Source organism: Ictidomys tridecemlineatus, chromosome 10, assembly GCF_052094955.1.
Source record: "Ictidomys tridecemlineatus isolate mIctTri1 chromosome 10, mIctTri1.hap1, whole genome shotgun sequence".
Lineage (NCBI taxonomy): Eukaryota > Metazoa > Chordata > Mammalia > Rodentia > Sciuridae > Ictidomys > Ictidomys tridecemlineatus.
In genome coordinates this window covers 4,798,780-4,820,074 of record NC_135486.1, presented here as the reverse complement: position 1 = coordinate 4,820,074, position 21,295 = coordinate 4,798,780, and the positions used below count along the sequence as shown (strand labels likewise).

The 21,295-nt window shown below is 42.5% G+C and overlaps 2 protein-coding genes across 13 annotated transcripts in view; one reads left to right on the top strand and one right to left on the bottom strand.

The window, feature by feature from the left end:
- Positions 1-10,122, top strand: part of Scyl3 (SCY1 like pseudokinase 3) — a 32,505-nt gene extending 22,383 nt beyond the window's left edge. For 5 of the 9 annotated variants that reach the window (XM_040277980.2, XM_040277973.2, XM_078022287.1 and 2 more), the window contains 6 exons: positions 1,160-1,344; positions 4,836-5,007; positions 6,414-6,458; positions 7,425-7,583; positions 8,337-8,968; positions 9,442-10,122. In XM_040277980.2, coding sequence (XP_040133914.2) covers positions 1,160-1,344; positions 4,836-5,007; positions 6,414-6,458; positions 7,425-7,583; positions 8,337-8,968; positions 9,442-9,501 — 1,253 coding nt within the window. In that variant the 3' untranslated portion in view covers positions 9,502-10,122. The remainder of the gene's footprint in view (positions 1-1,159; positions 1,345-4,835; positions 5,008-6,413; positions 6,459-7,424; positions 7,584-8,336; positions 8,969-9,441) is intronic. The other 4 variants (XM_040277978.2, XM_040277979.2, XM_005319825.5 and 1 more) reach the window with 4 other exon arrangements.
- Firrm (FIGNL1 interacting regulator of recombination and mitosis) overlaps positions 10,123-21,295 on the bottom strand; it is a 34,686-nt gene continuing 23,513 nt past the window's right edge. For all 4 annotated transcript variants that reach the window (XM_078022282.1, XM_078022283.1, XM_040277971.2 and 1 more), the window contains 8 exons: positions 19,872-20,057; positions 17,920-18,042; positions 16,599-16,694; positions 15,254-15,367; positions 13,369-13,473; positions 12,760-12,840; positions 11,527-11,646; positions 10,123-10,454 (listed from right to left, as the gene is read on the bottom strand). In XM_078022282.1, coding sequence (XP_077878408.1) covers positions 10,257-10,454; positions 11,527-11,646; positions 12,760-12,840; positions 13,369-13,473; positions 15,254-15,367; positions 16,599-16,694; positions 17,920-18,042; positions 19,872-20,057 — 1,023 coding nt within the window. In that variant the 3' untranslated portion in view covers positions 10,123-10,256. The remainder of the gene's footprint in view (positions 10,455-11,526; positions 11,647-12,759; positions 12,841-13,368; positions 13,474-15,253; positions 15,368-16,598; positions 16,695-17,919; positions 18,043-19,871; positions 20,058-21,295) is intronic.

Below are 21,295 nucleotides of genomic sequence, written 5' to 3'. Positions count from 1 at the left end.
AGTGAAATTACTGAATGGTTTAGTTCAATGTTGGTTCTAAAAGTAGAGAGCATTTGTTGGCTTCTATGGATACAAAGCCCACAGGATAAACATGGAGCACCTTCCCCAAGGGTCAGGTTGATGGGTGGTAGTTACAGATGTAGACACGTGGGACTCAGGTGGGACACCTTGGGGAAGGTCTAAGGTAAGGTGTGTACCTGCAAAGAACTGTCGCGTTTGCTCTGAGTCACTTAAGCCTGCACCCTTGACTTTCCAGAGCAAACTGTTTATTTTCCATTTTCAGTGAGGAGGCTGAAAATCACTGAGCTCAGTTTACTACTTGGCTGCAGGTTTTTTCCTGAATGTGGAATGGAATTATTGCTTTGAAACGTTATAACTTTATAGAACTAAAGGGGGTAACACCTCAGGTTAGGAGTGCAATGTGAATTTTACACTACAGAATTTTTTAACTAGGATCTGCTTTAAAAATTAATTTTCTTAAACAATTTCAGTTCAACAAATTATATTAAACCCAGTGTGGTGGGAAGTTGTTTTATCTTTTTATATCTCTTATTCAGTGTCATTCCTTCAAACCTTGGATTGTCCTTCTTAGCTCTTTCATTCTGTTACTTGGTGGATCTCAGAGAGGGGTGAACCTCTGAATCACTTCATTGCTTCTTTTGAACGCTCAGGTGTTTGCCTGTTGCTCTGGGCCGGACTGAGTCAGGACATGGGCATACTGAAAGGCCCCCGATGGTCCTCAGCATTCCTGTTTGATAACTGTTCTCATCACTGCCATACTAGACCAAAGCTCTTGGCAGCACTTAACTGCTTCTAATTTTGCAAATATAATCGCCATGATATGATATGTCCCTAATCTGATCTAGTATGAGAAATTCCTCACTGATTGAACATAAATTTATCAAGTTGCTCATTCAGAATCCTGTTGAAATACAGGCTTTCTGTGTGTTGTGAAGTGTGCTCTCCACTCTTTCAGAAACATTTCCACAGTTTAACCTGGAGTGGTTTTAGGTCGATAGAAGAGCCCTTCTTTGGCGTGGGGCCTAAGAATTGAGAAGAGTACTTAGTACCTGTGTTCTGGGCTGTTTATGAACTGTGTTCAGGACTTTGCACTGAAACCATTTACTTTCTCACCTGTAACCTCCACTTTTGGGGGTAGATAATGCACGGGGAGACACGCCTTGCTTGCTCTCGCCAGCCCTGTTCCAGGCGCGGGTGATTCCCGTGCTGCTTCAGCTGTTCCAGGTTCATGAGGAGCACGTGCGGCTGGTGCTGCTGTCTCACATCGAGGCCTACGTGGAGCACTTCACTCAGGAGCAGCTCAAGAAAGTCGTCCTGCCACAGGTCAGAGACCAGGCCAGAGCCTTCCCCAGGCCATGAGAGGGAGCGGGCCAAGGGTGCTGCTCATCTGGGGGCTGGAAGGAAAAAGAGGGTTTGTGGTGTCTGCTTAGAAAGCCTTGGAGGCAGAGCTTGGTGCGAGGGTCTCCTGGAACGCTGACGGCTGAATTAAAACCGCGTTCCCTTCCCCTCGCACAGGAGGCCCTGGAGCCTGTGGCCTGTTGGCCCATCTGTTCGGCTGTACTGGGGATTGAACCAGGGTGCTGTACTGCTACCACTAGCTACACCCCTGGGCCTTTTTTTTTTTTTCCGAGACAGACTCATTAAGTTGCCAAGGCTGGCCTTGTACTTGTGCTCTTCCTGCCTCATCCTCCCAAGTAACTAGGGTTATAGGTCACAGGCCCTGTCCTTCTGTATGACATTTCCACATGGCTCTTCTAGTAAGGAAGGGGGACTTATTTCATGGCTGCTCTTGGCTAACAGAAGTCATTTATGCCACATCCTCCTGGTTAAAGTGAGTCACAGAAGTCCTTCAGTGTGGGTCGCTGGGGAGTTTGGTTACCACAGCCTAGACCTGTGTTCATAGTGCACCTGTGTGCACTACCACTCCTGGCTCATACTTGGTCTTAATGTGCGAGAAACTAATTGTTTGCTAATTTATTTTTTGGAGAAAATGAACAAGAATTATTTGGGGAACATAAACTGTGATTGTCCACAAGTTATTGTAACATAATTATTATTAGTGTAGAGAACATGAGAGTATTCCTGTCGGTGGTTTTCAGACTGCTTATCACCACCAGGGAACCTTATTATCTGCCCACCCAAGGATCCAGGCTTGTACCAATTCCCTGTCGCTGCCGTAACAGCTCACCCGGCCTGCGTGGTGACAGCCACAGCAGCGCAGCCGGCTCTTCGTCCCAGAGTCTGAAACCAGGCTGCCGGCAGGACCAAGCCTCTGCAGGCTGTGGGCGAGGAGCCTCCTCTGCCCCTTGGGCGCTGAGGTGCTCCTGGCAGTGCTCAGCAGTTGGCTTGCGGGCACATTGCTCCATCCTGCCTGTTGTCACCTAGCTGCTCTGTGTCCCAGATTTGCCTTCTGAAAAGGTCACCAATCTATCAGAAGGACACCTGACCCACTATAACTTCCTTTACAAATCACATTCTATATAGTTATGAATTTATAGGAGTGCTCTTCAACCCAGCACAAGGCTTAAAAAAAAATTAAAGATACCAATTCCATGGTGTCTCTCAAATAATTTTCCTGAGATTAACACTCTCCGTGTTCCAGGATCTGATAAGCAAGAAGGATGTTTCAGTTGTCTGTCGCTGTGTGTCACAGCACCTCCAAACATGGTACCTTAAAGCGATAATTCATTTTATCAGTCCTCTTGATTCTTTGGGTTGACAGGACTCTCCAGAGATCCCCATGATGTCAGCCACGGGCTTCAGTCATCTGGGCCCCCCAGGCTGACACACTCCGGATGGTCTGTGACGTGGGAGAGGAGGGTGAAGGCTAGGCCAGCAGGGGCTCTGGAAGCTGGACCTTTCTCTGAGTGTACGAACTCTCAGTCACAGGCCCTGTCCCTCTGTATGACATTTCCACGTGGCTCTTCTAGTAAGGAAGGGGGACTTATTTCATGGCTGCTCTTGGCTAACAGAAGTCATTTATGCCACATCCTCCTGGTTAAAGTGAGTCACAGAAGTCCTTCAGTGTGGGTCGCTGGGGAGTTTGGTTACCACAGCCTAGACCTGTGTTCATACCTGCAGGTAGCTGGAAGCTAAAGGGTGTCTGGAAGATTTCTAGCTCTGGAATAGATTTGTCCTAGGCCTTAGATTGGGCTGTGGTAGGAATGTGAGCAGGTGTTCAGCAAGCAAAAGACGACAGAAGCTCTCATGTCTGAAACACTGCTTCCGCTGCAGGAGAATGGCTGGGATGCCATTGGAGAGTTCACTTTGGTAGCAGGTGCAAGTGGACCGTGAAGGGAGATGAGCTAGGAAGCTGTTGGAATAGTCATCTGAGAGAGGGCAGGACGGGGGCAATGTGGTAGCAGACACGGAGGGCACAGAAGGTGGAGGGGCAGGACTCTGGTTCCCACTGGATGGAGAGGTGTGGGGAGGATGGGTCTGGGGCTTGGGTGATTGTGTGATCCCAGCACCAGTCTTGCGCTCAGATGCTCAGACACAGGCTCTAGTTCAGCTCTGCGGCCTGCCTGGAGAAGTGCCCAGTGTGTCGGCACTAGTCCCAGTCTTGCTAGTCCTGCTGGAAACCTGTGATCCCCTGTGCTGCAGACTTGGGGCTGGAACCCAGCACTGCTGATGCCCTCAGGCGGCCTGTCGAACCTGCCTTGTGTCTGGTCAGCAAAGATGCTTTGCAGGTCCTCCTCTTGTAGGGCAAAACCTCTCCTGTTATCTGCACATGACTGTCTTAGTTAAGATGCTTTGGATTGCAAGTAACCAAAATCCATGTTAAACCAACCAAAGTAAAAGGAATTTAGTGAAAGGACTAAATGTGAAAGGATGTTGGGCTACATAAGTGGAACCCAGTGCCACAGAACTCCCCGCTGTGTGGGCCCCACTCTTTCTTTCCTTTTGCATCTTTCACTTTTGAAAATGCTCTGAAGACCAGCTCTCATTGTCCTGGGGTGCATATGGCCAAGTCTGGTTGTCCCGTAACTTCCAGGTTACTTTCCTCATTTTAACCACAGAGGTAACCAGTTTCTCCAAATTCCAGCTTAAATTACCAGGCAAGAGGGGCTAGGGTTGTGGCTCAGTGGTAAAGTGCTCGCGTAGCACATGCGAGGCCCTAGGTTCAGTCCTCAGCAACACATAAAAATGAATGAAGGTATTATGTCCAACTACAACTAAAAAATAAATATTAAAAATATTAGCTCATTTTGGGGGCAGGTGTTATCTGTGTCATACAGATAATGTCATACAAAGATGTCCAAGGTTCCACCCCTGGATGTGTAGAGCTGGGAAGAGAGGCAAGGACCAGGAATGGACTATGAAGTGCCCAAGTTGGGTGGTTCTGAGTGTGATTGGCAGCACATGGCCAGCCTGAGTGTCAGGTTCTTCAGTGAGTTGAGTTCAGAGGTGAACAGTTAACACCTAAAATTGCTTTTGTAGCAATTTAATGGAGTAATTTTGTGTTGGTTTCTAATGTTATTTGACTTTTTTTTAATTTTATTTTTATTTAGTTTTTCAGGTGAGGCACTGGGGACTGAAGCCAGGGGTGCTTAACCACTGAGCCACATTTCCACTCCTTTTTTGATGTTTTGAGACAGGTTCTCACTAAGCCTTTAGGTCTCATTAAGTTGCCAAGCCTGGCCTCAAACTTGCAATCCTCCTGCCTCAGCTTCCTGAGTTGCTGGGATTGTAGGCGTGCAAGTATGTCTGGTTCATCCGAGCAAGCACATTCTGAGTGCAGCCCAGTTGCTTGGCTACAGAGAGGAAAGACAGATTCTGTGGTCATCTACACTCCTTTCCTCATTGCCTCATAGGTGTTACTGGGCCTGCGTGACACCAGCGATTCCATTGTGTCAATTACTCTTCATAGCCTCGCAGTGCTAGTCTCTCTCCTTGGACCAGAAGTGGTTGTGGGAGGAGAAAGAACCAAGATCTTCAAGCGTACTGCCCCAAGTTTTACTAAAACTGCTGACCTTTCCCCACAAGGTAAGAATGATTGAAAAGTCTAGCTTTTTTTTTTTAATTGGATTTTCAATGTTACACAAATAAAGCAGGAGGGTACATTCAGTTAAATGATAAAGAAGTATAAGGAAAAGGTTGTTTCCCTTTCCTGAGTCCTTGTAGGGGTGGAGGTATCTACTTTTCCTATCTTTTTTGAAGCCTACACAGGGGCATACATAGATGGATTGTACACATCCATTTACATGGCGTCTGAGGGAACCGAAACAGCACCACACATAGGGCCACAGCCTGCTTTCATGGAGGGACTCGTGTCCAGGTCAGCACATACCCGTGTGGATGATTCTTGGCCTAATAGTTCATTGAATTTAATTCACTCTCTCACCTACTGACTCATGGATAGCGCATCTATTTCTGTTTTTGTTTTGTTTTTCATTTTTTTTAACTTTATTTAATTTATTTATTCATTTTTAATGTGGTGCTGAGGATCAAACCCAGGGCCTTGCACGTGCGAGGGGAGCGCTCTACACTGAGCCCCAGCCCCAGCCCTGTTTCTGGGTCTTTGATCACCATAAGGAGTGCTACAGTAGTCACCCTGATGTGTGCGTCTTCGTGCAGTTTGGGTGTCACGGCAATAGAATGTTGTCTTAGCAGGAGACCCCTGGGGTGGAGGCATATTACATTCTAGTGGACAACATCAGTTTTCAGGAAGATCGAAGTAGTTCTTTAATACTAGACTTTTTAGTTCCTTTGATTTTTTTTTCATCTCTTGGGTGAAAATCTGTTGATTTTTAGATACTTAAAAGAACTTGGTGTCAACAACATCATTGCTTGTTACTTTGTATACCTTGAATAGGGTGGAATTATCTAGCTGTTGACGTTCTGTATCCTGAAGTATTCAGATACATGATCCAAGCTACTATGTAGTCTTAATTATTATATTTTTTAAATTTTTTATTCTAATTATACATGACGGTCGAGTGCGTTTTGACACACCATACACGATCACAATATAAAATTCCTGGTATCTAACTCCATTCTGATTGTCAGTAGATAGCATGGGATGGTTAGCAGCAAAGAGCTTCATGTAGGCCTTTGTCTAATATTGATACCAACCCAATCTTTAAAGCAACATTGGTTTCTGAAGTTTGGGGAGTTCAGTTATTCTTAGTGCTGATGAAACCAGGGTTGCTGTGGTTAAAGGGGTGCCAGGGACAAGGCCAGAGATGCTCTTGCCTCGTTGTCAGCTGTGAAATGTACATACTGAATTCAGTTGGTGGTGTTACCAATTGTTTTAACAGATTACATCAAACAGGAGAGGTTCATTTTTACATCATAGGGGCTGCGGGTATAGGATAAGACTTGGGGATATCTTGGGGCATGTTTGCACACTGGTTATGCGAGAGCGCCCACTCCTCACATCTGTCTTACAGGGTGGAGTTATCTACTATTGACATTCTGTTTCCTGAAATATTCAGGTACATGATCCAGATTACTGTGTAGTCTTTTTATCTTTCTAAATTTTATTTGTTCTAAGTAGTTATACAGGGATGCGTTTTGACACACCATACATAGTGGCATTGTGTAGTCTTAATGAAACACCAGAACAGCAGTACCAGATAAGAATCTAGAGGATAGAGAGGTGTAATCCTGGTGACTGAGTTGGGCTCCTCATTATGAGACCCAGTGAGCCCTGGCAGCAGCCCGTGTGCCCAGCTTAGTCAAGTGCAGCTCTTCTGTGCAGTGATGAGGCTGCTGAGGAGGAGACAGGTCTAGGGATACCTCTTAGACGGTACCTGCATGGTCAGACGACAGGTTAGTCGTTCTTTCTAAAAGGAAGCCATGGACCTGCTCAGAGGACACTGGGCAAGGGAAACAGGAACTTCCACAGAGGAGACAGTGGTGCCAGCAGAGGGCAGGCTGCAGGCTGGGCGTGAAGGAGCTGGGGGCTTGCCAGTCGTCGTTCATCCCAGGCCCTTCCACCCACCCTCACTTCAAGGCAGAGGAAGAACTGAACCAAGTTTTGCTACCATCTTTTTGACCAACGTCCAATCACAACATTTTGGTAAATTGTAAAAGACATTTTCTTGAAACACCTCCACCCCCTTGGTTTGGGGTTAAATATTCAGAGCATAAAATTCAACCATTTTTAAGTATATACTTTTGTAGTATTCAGTAGATTCATATTGGCTGTAACTTTTTTGCTAGGTATCCCAAAGGTTGTATTTGTTTAATGCTGGAATCCCTTCTATTCCATCAGCATTGTGGAGTGCACATAGGGGTTAGGCTATCTGTTCCACGACAGGATCGTGTCCTGGAAGGTGTTCTCTTCCATCTGTGTTAGTTAAATACACCTATTTCCTTTAACTGCTGCTCATCAAATGTGATAGATCTAAAAGAAATTTACTAGCCCTTTCATTTTTTGAGTTTTTATTTACCTTCAGATTCTCCTCTGCATGTTGGCTGCAGCCAGCACAGTCAGATCTCGCCAGCCTTGGAGAAACCTTCTAGCATATTCCCTAAGTGCTTCCTTTCTGGCAACATGCCCATCATCAGCAAGAAGTCCATACAGCAAGATTACTACAGTACTCTTTTACAGACAGGTAGAAATACTAAATTTACAGTTTCCATTGCTTGGATGAATGTTTTTTGAGAGTAAAAAAATTAAGTTTAAATTGTGAAAATTTGGTTAGTGGTCATCTCATGTTATCTCCCCAGACTTTTGGGTATGTTTCTAGCTGCCTCCTGGTTACTGGTAAGAAGAACGAGTCAACATTACTTGTATTCTTTTTTGCACCATATGCTTTATTTGGGGATTTGATGCCTCAGTGCATCTTCCAAATTGTACCAAGAATGATGGTACCCAGAGATGTTAAGGGGCATGCTAAGAAAGGGTTCTGTGGTTAAAATGTTTGGGAAAATGGTAGCAGAGTTGACACATTGCCTACGGTTTCTCAGCACCCTAACTATACTTGTAAGTTAACATGTTAGGCAAACTTATTTGAGCACACTTTGTTCAAGGTGTATGTATTTACCATCTTGACTTGGCTTAGGGTATTTGTATACTTATTTATGGACAATTATGCCGATAAGCAAGCAGTGTGTTTGGAATATTTCATCCTTGTCTAGTTTATTACATGACATGCTTCCATTGAATTAATAGTATGTAAGTACTGTACAGGAAGTGGGTAATTTGTATGGCATCTTTGGTGTTACTTGCTGCAGGATCTCTTGTTGGTTTGGTATGCATGGATAGGTCCAAGTGATCAGAGCTATAGTGTATTATGCTAATCCCACACCCCAACATATTGCCTGTTCTTACCATTTCGTGAGAATTCTTGTACATATCCTCACAGGTGATCAGTTTTCTCAGTCTGTTAAATTTCCCATGAACGGAATCTCAGATGTCAAAAGTACTTCAGGAGACAGTGAAAATTTCCCATCAGACCCTGAGAAGTCTGAGGAGTGGCCTGACTGGAATGAGCCTACGGAGCCTGAGAACCAAACCATGGGCACACAGATCTGGCCTCCAGAACCCTGTGATGCTGCTGCCGAGGAGCCCAGAAGTGGAGGGGCTGGAATAAACCTGGGAGTTGGGATCCCCGCTGCAGTACCTGTGACTTCAGGGGAGCAGACACCCATCCCTGCTTCACTGCCCCTCACTGAGGAACCTACACCTTTGAAATCAAGCCCACCCCAAAAGACCAGTTTAGCACAGAGTGACTCGGACAAAATCAAGCCACCAAAAGTGCTGTCACAAGAAAGGCCCCTTAAACTTCCATCAGAACTTGGCTTAGGAGAAGAGTTTACAATCCAAGTGAAAAGGAAGCCAGCACAAGACCCTGAGTTGGACTGGTTTGCAGACATGATCCCAGAAATTAAGCCTTCAGCCACGTTTCTTATTTTACCTGAACTGAGGACAGAAACGGATGATGTCTCACCTGGAATGCAGTTTTCCTCAAAATTTGCTGCAGCAGAAATGAATGAAGTGAGTAGTATTTTTTGGATTAAGCTGCTATTAATATTAAATCAAGGGGTTTCCCTCAGGTCCCAGTTCATAGTACCCAGCACGTTTTCCCAGTGAAAGGAAAGAAAGATTACTGTACATGGTGGTTAAAATGTTCAAGCTAAGCAAGTTGGTTCCTAGGAACAGCATTCTTTTTTCCCCAGGAGGAGGTGCCTGGGCACAGTCTTAGGCGGTCTGGTTGTCACATGAATAACCTTGTTATTTGGAAAAAAGATTAAGCAAAAAGTAGTGTTACTACTGGATTATAGGGTTGTGAAAAGTTCTTCCAGGGCTGAGGTTCTCCCGTGCTGGAACCTAAGCAGTCTTGCTTTTCAGCTTTCACTTAGCATGAAGCACGATATTCTGGCATCAAAAAACAAGTGCTGGGTCTTTAAAAGTTTCCACATGTGGATATGATTTGTTCAGTGGGTTGCTATTGGTGTGCTTTGTTGCAGGCAGAGGCTGAAGGCTGGGGAGAAGAAGGGGAGCTGAACTGGGAAGATAATAACTGGTGACAACAGGTATGAGCTGAACTTTAGGAGCAATGATTCCTTTTAAAAAAAATCAATACCTCAAAACCAGGCTGTGTGGACAAAGCCCTTTTGCAGCCTGTGCTTCCTATGCCGGGAGCTCTCTTCACAGTCTGTGCCAACTGACGTGAGACCAACCTCAAGTGCTGACTAGACGCGCGCAGAGTGGTCGGGAGGCTCAGCACAGGTTCCTGGGAGGAGGAGCCCGTGTGCATTTGACTGAGGCCAGTTTCCGTGAAGAGCAAGCGGGCGAGGCCAGGCCAAGCGGACTGCCTCTTCCAGGACAGTCCTGGAAGTCAAGACGATAAATATAAAAACCCAAACTGGTTAGCTTAATTTTGTGCCATTTCTTGAACAGTGAGAAGAATAGTCTATTATGAAAATACAACTTAAAAAAATTTAGCTATAAATTATAAATGATTTAAATTGCTACGGTCTCCTTAGGCAGCTTATTTATTTGTTTACAGTAGTCCTGAGTAAAAGGCCCTTTGTGGACCGGGGCAGTCACTGACTGTTCACGTGTATTACGTTGTACCAAAGTTCTTAATGAGAAATATCCCCCACAATCCTGTTCTCTACATGTCAATAAAGACTATTTTCACTAGATTCATCTTTACAAAAGCTGTTTTATATGTACTAGAAAATGTACAGACATAATTAAATCAGTGTTTTCATTTACAAAATGTCCTGGGAATTGAGAGAGGATCAGGCTTGGTCCTGTCTCCCGAGGATGCAGACGTTCAAGTTTCACCCTGGAGCATGCGTTTCACCTTCAAGATCCTTTCTTGCAGTGTCTCCACTTCCTCTAGAAGCCAGGCTGGAGCAGGAGCCTTCTGCAGCAGGGACTCTGTTGTCTGCAGGGCCCCTGCTGCTACTCGGAGTGCCTCCCTGTGCTCTTCTTCCAGGGGGACCTCCTGGCGGGCTCTTTTTGCACAAGGCTGGAAAGGAGAAATGTGAGACCATAATGCCCATTCTAAAACCCCTCCTCGTCACTGATCACAAGGACAGGAGGGCCCTTCACCCCACCTGGTTATCTGGAATGCTACATGAAGATGCTTTGGTTTGTCGCAGGATTCAAGATGTTAGTTACTACAAGTGTCGTGGTTTGTTGGGGGTGTACATGAGGATCCTGTCCCAAAGGGCTCCTGATGAGAAGTGCTGCCCAGATCAGTAATTCCAGCAAGTATTCTTTAGACAGAGCCGAGTCTGTCTTAGGGTCCCCCTGCCCCCACCAACACTTGTACTTAACTCGTTAAGAAAATATCAGACTTCTACAGTATCTATCACACATTGCACAGGGACAGGGATGAAGGGTGGGGCCAACAGCTTCCTGAGGAGTGTCCCAATGAATACATAAGGGTCCTATTTCTACAACAAACATAATTGCACTTCAGAAATTTCAGAGATAAAAGTTAAATGTCTTACAGACAAGTTATCACCAAAACTACTGTTAGTGATAATTGTGACTAAAACACTGATCCTATTATATGGCTTATCCTTCCAAATGTATTTACAGTGCCCAAAACAATATTCTGAATATCAACACTAGTGTTAATTTTCTGCTTTTCAGTAGGTAAATGTGATTCTTAAGACACCCCCCCAAAGTTATTAAAGAGACTGGTTTGATGAATGAGGCAGGGACTGTCTAAACACTTTAAAAGGCAAGTGGTTTCTTTTGTGGTTCAGTAACTACATTCTGGGTACAGTTTGTGAACACCTCACCCCTGACCCCCATGGTTACTACCATTGAAAGGTGTGTTTGGTACGATGTTTAAGACGTCGTTTTCTCTAGCCTTCCTGTTCAGTGTGTTGGTGACCTTTCAGGCAGAATACATGAGACTTTCCAAAGAGCAACTACCATAAAACAGGAGAATTTTACATGTCTAGATCTGATGTCTAGATCTGATTTGAAATTCAACATGAGGAAAAGCACTGAACCAAAACTACTTTGCTATATTAGTTAATAATAAGCACAGAGCTTCTTGGCGCACACTGGAAAGCAGCTCATACCTCTGAGGACGACCCCTTTGCTATTTCTGCGGTCATGTTAGCAAAGGGTTCCCAGAAAATGTCTTTTTCCTGTTTCACGCGTTCCACTTTGGCAGCTTCCGTTTCCTCCACAAACCTAGTCTGCCAAAGACCATGAAGAGCCAAGGAAACAGCAACAGATTAGCATTCTCTACTAGACGGCAAACGGTGTAATATTCAGATGATGAGGAGATCAAGTCACTTAACCTGTGGGCTCATGGGGTGTGGCTAAAAACCCCTCTACAGTGTTTTCTCTGCCCTATAGCCTTCTTTCCAAGAAAAAATGGTGGTCTGCCAACCTTAAAAAATAAGCTAAGCAGGAGCAGACTGGCAAGAGAGATGTGTTCATGGACTTAAAGTACAGCTTAGATGTAACACAAGATAGGTGTCAAATGTGAGATACGTGAAGTATGTCATACATGCAGGTAGGTGTACTTACGTATATTAAACATATAGTCTATTAAAGTAAGTGCTTATGAATAATTTTTCTTGGATTTGTGACCTTAGAATTATTTCCATTAGTACTCCCAACTATCCCTTAAATTACAACTTGGTGATAGCACCATCTTAAAGTTTTCAAAGTATATACAAACATGGGATCCCTATGATTCAAAATTTTGGTTCTAAATGTAAAAATGCCTTAAATATAATGTCACTATCTTGGCCTCAATCATTGAACAAAAGCCTAAATTATACTTAAGCTACAATAACAGATCCTCAGAGCCTATATAATTAGCTGCATCTAATTATGATTAGTAACAGCAAAGGGACCCCCACGTGTCATCTTGCTGCCTGGACTATCAATGCCACTCTGTCCCAAACTACAGAGGGACTTCAGGAGTTTCACTTCTCTCACTTGTAATATGTTCTCAATTGTTTTAAGTGCTTGGAACTGAAGTGTCTCGGAGTCCCCCCGCCCCCCCCCCATGTACTAAGACACTTTGGAGATGGGACCCAAGTCTAAAAACAAAATCCATTTATTTATATTTCATGTGAACTTTAAACATTATAGCCTGAAGTTAATTTTATGCAAGATTTTAAATGATTTTGTGTATGAAATAGTTTTATAGTATGGAGTTTTCCACTGTGGCACTCAAAAAGTATTAGATTTCGGAGTATTTTGGATTAGGACTGCTCTGAGCATTCTGAAAAATTTAAGCTAAGTTGGTTATAATTACAGTTTCAGAAAAGAAAAGGTAATTCCATAATAAGTACCTTCTCCAGAAAGGATACAACTTTGTTTCTAGTTTCTTCAGAACATAGACACTGTGGAACTATTTCTTCATGATTTGTTCCCTATTAAAAGATTAATAAACAAGATCAATTTTAAGATTATTTCAACAACTTGCAAAGACAAATGAGTTGTAAGAGCTACCTTATTAAAACTTTAAGAAAACAGTGCTATGGGATATTCAAAGCTCACAGTCGGCTGTATTGCCACAGTGCACGTCTAGTGCTGAGACTTCCCCTCTGTTCAGCCACCAGGGGAGCAGCAGCCCGGGGAGGAGTCACCTTCCCTAGGACCCAAACTAGGAGGTTTCGGTTCTTCAGCTCAGGACAGTTCAGGATGAGATGTACCATCATTCAACCCAAAAACAGTCTGGAAGACAGTGTCCGAGTTAGTCAAGCCACTGTGAAGGCCTGTCCAGGGCTCGCTAATGATTTCAGAACCTCCCACTTCTCTAGGCCTTATCTGAGATCCTGTAGAGCACACGAGTCATTTCCTCCAGCAGAAGTTTTACAACTAAGGTGCAGAGCAGCTCTGTAAATAATTTTTGGACTTTCTTTGGTGATGACTGACAAGTCTGTGTTATAAGTAATTACCTCAGCAAACTGAGTAAAAGCCTCCAAGGTATGTTGCTCTAGCAGCCAGTTCCTGTCAGCTAGCAGTAAGCCAAGAATACAAGACAAGCTGGGCAGAATTTTGTCCTAAAAAGAGAACCAAACCTTATTAAGTACAGAAAAAGAAACCCAGTAGAGTACATTCAGATGCCCACAGTTGCCAGCCTTCTAGATCCCTGTCCTTCTGAAGGTGTGTGCCCAATATGGCAGCTCACTGCACTCCTGTACTCAGTCCTTCCCATAGCGATAGCTTCCCATTTTGGATGGCTATAGGACCCAGAGCCTTTGCACTGCTTCCCTAACATGAGGCCTGCTCCCACCTGGAGGCCCACGCTTGCTGTTGCCAGTGCCCAGAAGACTCTCCCAGATGCTGTGTGGCTAGTGCCTCGCATACTTCCCTGTCACCCTCCCCCAGTGAGGACCCCTCTGACTCCCCTCAGATGGGGCCTCTGTCCCCCTTGCTTTGTTTTCCTTCACAGCATCACTTCTGTTTAACGTGCTGCCTGTCACGTCCTTGTGTGCTGCCTCAAGAGGCAGAGACTGGGGACTTGCCATTTACTAGTTCATTGTATCATCTGGGACTAAAACAACACCCGAGGGCCGGGCTGCGGCTCATTGGCCAAGCGCTTGCCTGGCACGGTGAGGCACTGGGTTCAATCCTCAGCACCACATAAGAATAAATAAATAAAATAAAGGTATTATGTCCACCTACAACTAAAACATATTAAAAAAAAAAACCTGACGACAACCACTCATTCATTTTCTTAAATGAACAAATGAATCAATCTTATCTCATAGCTTTAAATGTCCCGTGTGCTCAGAAATCCTCAAAATTTCTTCAGGCCCTGGCCTCTCCCCAGAGAACGTATCAGGCATTGAAATTTCTGGTGATAAATTTGTTCCACAGGTTCTGGCCCATGCAGGGTTCACAGCTGTGCATGAATAGAGCAGCACTTTGGGATAAGCCAGCTCAAGTGCAAATATCTTTGGATACTTTTGCCAAAAGAATTGGAAAGAAGCTGTCAACATCTACACTTGTGACTACAATGACGTGATAGAAACAGATGGCATACTGAAGTTTATTTGTGAATAAACAAGAAGTCTTTAGAAATTAATGTTTTGATGCCAAAGATTTTTAATTAACAGCATGCTTGGATTATAAAATAAAGGCCTTAATTTTGAGCTCTTTTTGTAGACTTTCTCTTGGAGGTAAGAATAAAAAAAAAAGTCAATTATCTAAAATCGCTGGAATTTCAGCAATTTTAGTCATACAGGAATAAGAAAGGGAAAACTCTCCATTTATGAGGAGCTTCTTTTGCTTTAAGGTCTGCTTTAAAACTCAGTAGGCATGCATTGCCAGGCCACTGCAGATGACCTTGTAAGTGAGCAGTCACAAGTCAGCTGTAAGTGGGAAACATTTTCTACAAGTCTTTCAAAACTAACAGGTGCCCATTCATAAATACAAAACCTAGAAAAATAACTTCTATAAATGAAAATTTTTCTAATTACACTATTGGACAGAAGGCATGAAAAAGCTTTCTGCCTTCAGAAACTGTAGCTGAGCCCAACTGGTTATGAGCATCTTCTATCTCAGACTACAGATGAACTCTCTGTATGTCTATGTACTTTTCTGAAAGAAAATGAGTTGTTCTGACAGTCACCTTCTCTTAAGATAAATGTTTCTTTCCCCTTCTTCACTGCCAGTAATCTACAAAATTTCAGAAGTCAAAAGTCCTTCATCATTAAATTCAGCAAAGTAGCAGGATACCTAATCAACGTAGCTCTCCTATCCACTAATAACAAGCTGCTGAGAGATTTTTTTTTTTTTTTTAATCAGTACAGGAACAACAGTTAACAATATTATTACCTGGACAGCTTGAGGTATAAAAAGTTTTCCTAGAGAAGATACAAAATCCAACATTGCCAAACGCACATGGTCAGGAGGCTCCAATTTAAGTAGGGAGGTCTGCAGAGTCACTACCTGTGGAAAGGAAAACCACAGCTGTGAGTGGGAGCAGCACTGTGCAGGCAGGCACCCACCTCAGAGGTTGAGAGGCCATTTCAGGATCCTGGCCACACTTCTGCCTCCCAGCCTGGGGGCAATCTCCATGTTCCCAAAAAAAGGCCACACACCAAACCTTAAAATTATTTTGTATTTTAAATTCTATTGAGAGAAGTTCACTATTTAAAGCCAAGACTTGCAAACTTTTTCTGTAAGTTAGGGCTAAACAGTTAGTACTTTAGGTTTTGCAGATAACATAATTGATACCTGTATGAACAAATACATTGGAACCTTACAACTTTTTTTGGATATTTTTTAAAGATGGGCATACATTTTTAAGATTTTCAGTAATTTTTCAAAAAGAATATTAAAACTTTCAGAACCAGCAAATTCAAATTACGAACAATGAGTCAATAATTTTACTGTATTCTCATTTTACTTTAGAAATCCATGTGATAAAATAATAAGAAGAGTACACCTACTAGTAAGTACCTAAGCTAATTTCTCTACGTACATGTCATTGACAAGAGGTGCTAAAAACAAAGCCACTGCTGGTTTCAGTTCTTTCTGTCCCACCCCACCACATTCAAAATGACATGTCATTTCTTCCATCATCTTCCTAAACAGGAAGAGTTACTTTCTAAACAGTTTTTGTTTCCCCCTGACCTGAGCTAAAGCTAACCTCTGACTTGGAGGACGGATTCTGTGCAGTATGGACTTGTTCAAAAGCCGCTAAATCGTTTCAGACAAGATGAAGGCATTCCCATCTCCCTCTGCCCAGTCTCTAAGGAAGGGCATAAGTGGAGCACCACAAGGGCCCCCTGATAGTGGCCCAGGCTCTGAGCTCCCCACCAGACGGGACGCAGCAGCACTCCTCTCCTTGGTCTGAGCTGTGTGGGGTGCCTAGGAAGAGACTGGGGTATGGGGCTCAACATGGGAATTGACTCCCAGCCTCAGGGCTTATTTTGGGCAGTTAACAGCAACCACAAAAGTTCAGACCGCTCAGTAGTGAAAAAAATGTTTCCCTTTTCCTGAGGTGACAGAGAAAAAGGCTGGGACAACTGGAGGAGGAAGGGTGAGACGTGCCTGATAAGAAGCCGGAGCCCAGACACTCATGTTCAGTTTAGCAAGGAAGGCGTGACACAAAAGCAATGAGCAGTAATGAGAAAGGACTTCCTCGGAAGTGACACTCCTTGGTCACTATTCTTACCTGACTTATGAGCTGAGGATCTAGAGTCTGAATGAAAAATCCCAACAGAGGGAGTAAAAGGCTGAATGTCTGCTGAACACAGGGCTGATCGATTACCTTAAATGAGAAAAGATGGTTTTAGTGAAGATTTCACTATGTACGTGTCATCGACAAGAGGTGCTAATAACAAAGCTTTTGCTTTCAGTTCTTTCAGTTCGACCCCACCCCATACAAAATGATGTCATCCCTTTCATCACTGTCCTAAACAGAAAGTTTAGTTTTTTAAACAGGAACGGCCCCTAGCAGTAGCAACTTTTCATTGAGCACTTATTATACAACAGGCAACAGGCTTCGTGTTTTATGTTTATTACCTCACCTATGCCAAATGATACCTCCAAGAGGAGAGTTTATCACCTTCACTTCACTATTAAACTGGGTCACAGAAAGTAAACAATTTGCTCAAGATCACCTGGCTAGGAAAAAAATCCATGATTCAATCCAAGATTCAAGTCTAAAGGAGATCTAATTAATACGAGTTTACAGTGGCAGACTCGTATGCTCCCTAGTCTTAAAATTCCATTTCTTCACAACTATTGTTTATGTCACACTATAATAAACTATATCCATCCCTAGCACAGAAAGGCTGAGTGAATATTTATTGAATGATGTGTGAGCATTGGAGGAAAGCATTGTTGAAGTTAAAAATGCTGTAGGAAGGTAATCTGACCACTGATGATGAAACAGGATCTGCAAAATCATTTCAGTTATTTCCCAGAACTATAAATGCTGTTTCCATCACTGCTACAGATCACATATTTATTTCTACCTTTGACTACAAAGAAACAGAACATACTGAGATTTTTAAATTAAGAAACTTAAGTTTCCAACCATGTGTAGGAAGTTATCATTCTGATTTTGACCTGATGGCTTAATCTTTTGGCTTTGCTAGGAAGGAGGAATACAAAGTAGCCACGCGTGCTCTTCCACCATCAAGTCAGAGCACACTCCATGCCCAGAAGATCTTATGAGAGGCCCGAGAATCAGAGGCAGACTATGTCAGCCCAAGAGAAAACAGAAACCAATAGCAGAGGAAATTTTTAAAACAGGGTCCAACAAGCCGTAAGAATAGATGGTCACTGTGACTTTACTAGATTGTTACCATAACTCCGTACACTCTCTGAAAAAGAACTGCCTGAGTGTACATGTCAGTGCTTTCAGTTTGCATCACAAGTAGCTTCTCAAGAAATTAGACATATTTTACTTTCCAGGGAAATTTTCGTCCTGTTCTCTTTTCAATATTTAAAATTTCTTCTTCCAGAAAATGATTATTTGCTTCACTTACCTGTTTAATGTTTAAAAAAGCCCAAAGCTGACTCCCAACTTCCATAATTGCAGTTTGTTGCCCAATATCCAATGTCTCACCAGCAGAATTACATACAGCAAGCAAAGCAGAGAGGACTGTGTTCTAAATTGAAGAGAAGGAGAAAGGACCCGAGTTCAGAAACCAGTTGGACTAAGGACCAGGAGCCCAATCTTTCCATTAGGATATGTGAGTTACTTAGAGCTCTTCACAGAAATCCACGCGGAGTGATGCCAAGAGCCAAATCCATCTTTCTATTTCTAGTGATTTATTTAATACAAATATGTTTTTATTAAAACTAACTTTCCTTATACACAGAAACATTTGCTTTTTATTTTTCTACATATTTTTTTTTCCTTTCAGGCTGAAAACATAACAACTTAAAACAGTACTATATTTTAAGTAATTGTTTTTTACTTTTTTGGTACCAGGGATAAACGCAGGGGTGCTTAGCCATTGAGCTACATCCCCAGCCCTTTTTAAAATTTTTTACTTTGAGACAGGGTCTCACTAAGTTGCCGAGACTGACTTTGAACTTGCAATCCTCCTTTTTCAGCCTTCCAAGCCACTGGGGTTACCAGGTGTGTGTGCACCCCTGTGCCCAGCTGAAGCTACTGTATTTTAATGAACAGGTTTGAGCAGTGGCCAGTGTGGTCAGCCTAATTTAAATTACTGTGCATTCAGTAATCTTTACAGGTTACTAGATTTTTATTGTTCCTATTATTTTAAAATTGGAGATTTCTCAGCAACCCTACATTTAATAACCAAATGTAGTACTTAGGAAGTATACTACTTGGAAGCTAAAACTTAAAACTCTCTTTTCCAGACTCACTGTTGTCTACGGGTATATTCAAATCTCCTTCTAGACAGGATGGAGCTGTTGGTGGTGTGGTGTGATGGGGGTAGGGGTGAAGGCCATATAAGAATCCAATAGTAACAATGATTGTTTAATACATTAAACAACCATACTTTACTTTATGTAATTACCATACAGCTCCTTATTTAATATTTTCCTACTTCCTTTTAAAAATAAACATGCTCAAAAACCTGCTGAACAAGTTTTGGTCATACTTTAAAGGATGATTCAATTTTAGAAAATTGGTGATTTTTCCTAATATAAAATAAAAGAATTTTTGTCTCTCTTAGAGAAAGTAGTGCACATTAAGAGACTCAGCCTCTGCCAGCCAAGCTAGCTGGGCACTATAAATTAGTTGCACATAAAATACAAATATGTGACCCACTTCCTAACTAGGTATTTACAGTTTTTCTAAAACAAAGGCATATAACAGCTTCCCTTGGATATATGTAAGTATCTTAAGTTATCATAATACTTAAGTACATTACATAGAATATCAGAACATTTACTGTCAACATGGAAGCCCATATCCTGAGAAAACCCTAAACTCTTCAAATTGTCTTTGAATGTCCTGCCGCCATCCTTCCTTGATTTTTCTCCAATTACCTTTTGCTACATGTACCAAATCTAGTCAACTTGCTTTATCTTAGTTACGTATTTTCTACTCCTTACAGTATATGAGTCTCTTTTCCTATGCGAGTTAATATACTTTTTATCTTTATAAAACATACATAGTTTTTATATTTTATAAGGGAACATTCTAAGTAGAAAGATCCATAAAGGCTCAGGGGGGCGTCATAAAATGGAAGTTGTATGTTGTTAAACCCATCTGTCTACTGCAGAGATATGTCAGCAAAAGTACCACAAATTAAGTATTGAGTTTCAACATGTCTTGAGTAACAGGGGAACACTGCCCCCAATATAATTTACACAATCCAGACGTTAAGCTTCTCAGAGATCCCTACCAACCTGAAAACCTCGCTGGGACCTAAAAGCAGAGTCTGTCTTCTTATCACCAATCTCAAGCAGAACTCAGTGAACAGCTGATGAATTAAGTGACTCATCAAAATCATCTTACCAGAGAGCTGAGCTCTCCCAGAGTGTGATTGCTGCCCAGCCACTTCTTGCACTCTGCAACACCCACTGTGGCCACTTCACGCACAGCCTGTCTCCTCAGGTCAGTAGATAACGCCTGGAAGGAAATACACTGCCACACAGGCACATTTTCTGCTTCTTTTGGAGGAAATTTTTGGACAAACTCCACCTGAAATAAATCATTAAGGAAATCAGAGTAACATCAGACAATTGGATGATGAGATGCATGAGAACCAAGAATTGATTTCCATATTTAATTCATAAAAAAGCATTTTGGGCTGGGGATGTAGCTCAGTGGTGGAGTACTTGCCTAGCATGTATGAGGCCCTGAGGTCAATGCCCAGAACCACCACCAGAATTAAAAAAAAAAAAGAAGTAAATAAATAAATAAAATATAAAAATAAAAAAGCATTTTGACTGCACAGTAACATCACTAGTAACATCACCAACGTCACCAAAACGAGCATGCATTTGTTTCCAAAATGAAAAAGTTAAATGAAGCATGACATAAACGCACTAAGAAATGTTAAATAGCATATTATTAGTCACATCAGATACTTTATCTTGTTCCTACCCATTAGATCTAGTAGTTTCCTAAATACTCCTCACCTTGTAAAGTCAAAAGTAATATTCCAGTATACCCCATGCTTACTTAGCCAGCCCTTCCAGCTCGGTACTTTCTCAACTGACCACAATAAAGAATACAGAGAAGCACATGGGTCAGCTAGCTGTGTTCCTGTTACAGGACATACCATACGGTTGCACAAGGCAAGCCACACATCTGGTCCATCCCACCACTGAGATGATAATTCAAAGAGGCATGGATTAACAAGAAGCAGTACTATTTTATTAAAATTCAGGAACCAATAGACTACATAAAAACGGGAAACATAGTTCTAAAAACAGTTAAAAATATCAGTTTGGGTGGAAAAAACAATGGTGCACTTAATTACTAAAGTGTAATTCAACTAGGAAATATATTAATGTATTTTTTAAAGAAAAGAAACAATTCAATTTATATTATCTAAAATGGTCTTATTATAGAAAACTCTTCCTACATCAAAAACTTTTTAAAAGTCCCCTAAGAGTCCCCAAATTTGATAGTGCCAGGCACAGTAGCACACGTGCCTCTAATACCAGCAACTCAGGAGGCTGAGGTAGAAGGATCCCAAGTCTGACACCAGCCTGGGCAACTTAGAGAGACCCTGTCTCCAAATAAAAAATAAAAACCCACATGGCTTCAGGGAAAGCAGAGAACTGTGCTGACTGGTGAACGGGCTCCTGTGGGAGGGAAGTACCTCATGTGGCACAGTCTGTTTTCCTCGGTGGTGAAGGCTCACCATACTAGAAATTTTCCCTTAGATGCTCAACTTATTTACTATGAAAAAATAGAAAACATCGTTCAGA